The sequence below is a fragment of the Eimeria mitis genome, genomic scaffold (genome assembly GCF_000499745.2).
Source record: "Eimeria mitis Houghton genomic scaffold, Emh_scaff956, whole genome shotgun sequence".
NCBI classification, from domain to species: domain Eukaryota; phylum Apicomplexa; class Conoidasida; order Eucoccidiorida; family Eimeriidae; genus Eimeria; species Eimeria mitis.
In genome coordinates, this window is record NW_013577057.1 from 1 (window position 1) to 535 (window position 535).

Below are 535 nucleotides of genomic sequence, written 5' to 3' on the forward strand. Positions count from 1 at the left end.
TGCTGCTGCAGCCGCAGGGAGACGTGCAAGACGGCGCAGCAGCACCACGCATTGGACCATAGCAGCAGCAAACAGCAGCTGCAGCAGCAGCAGCAGCATCAGAAGCAGCAACAGCAGCAGTAGCAGCAGCAGCAGCAGCAGCAGCAGCAATAGAAAGACCCTCACCCTCTAGCAAGAGCTGCTCCCTCTGGGTCCAGGGATCCTTCTAAGCTGGCGAGGCTAATGGGAATCAAATCCAAGTCATTGCTGCTGCTGCTGCTGCTGCTGTTGCTGCTGCTGCTGCTGCTGCTGCTGCTGCTGTCTCCACGCGCCGTCAAGGCCCAAAGGGCCAGGGGACTGCGGGAGGAGAGCAGAGCGACTGCGCCCTTCAGCGGCCCCTCTTCATCGCACCCAGTAAACCCTGTGAGTGCTGCAGCAGAAGCAGCAGCAGCAGCAGCAGCAGCAGCAGCAGGAGCGTCAGCAGGCGCAGCAGCAACATCAGCAGAAACAGCAGCAACAGCAGCAAGAACGACAAGAACAGAAGCAGAAGCAGCAG

At 60.2% G+C, this 535-nt stretch overlaps 1 protein-coding gene across 1 annotated transcript in view; it reads left to right on the top strand.

Moving 5' to 3' along the window:
* Positions 1–222: 222 nt before the first annotated feature.
* Positions 223–535, top strand: part of EMH_0026070 (uncharacterized protein) — a gene marked incomplete at both ends in the record, with an annotated part of 9380 nt that continues 9067 nt past the window's right edge. The window contains 2 exons of the mRNA XM_013502564.1: positions 223–239; positions 419–533. Coding sequence (XP_013358018.1) covers positions 223–239; positions 419–533 — 132 coding nt within the window. The remainder of the gene's footprint in view (positions 240–418; positions 534–535) is intronic.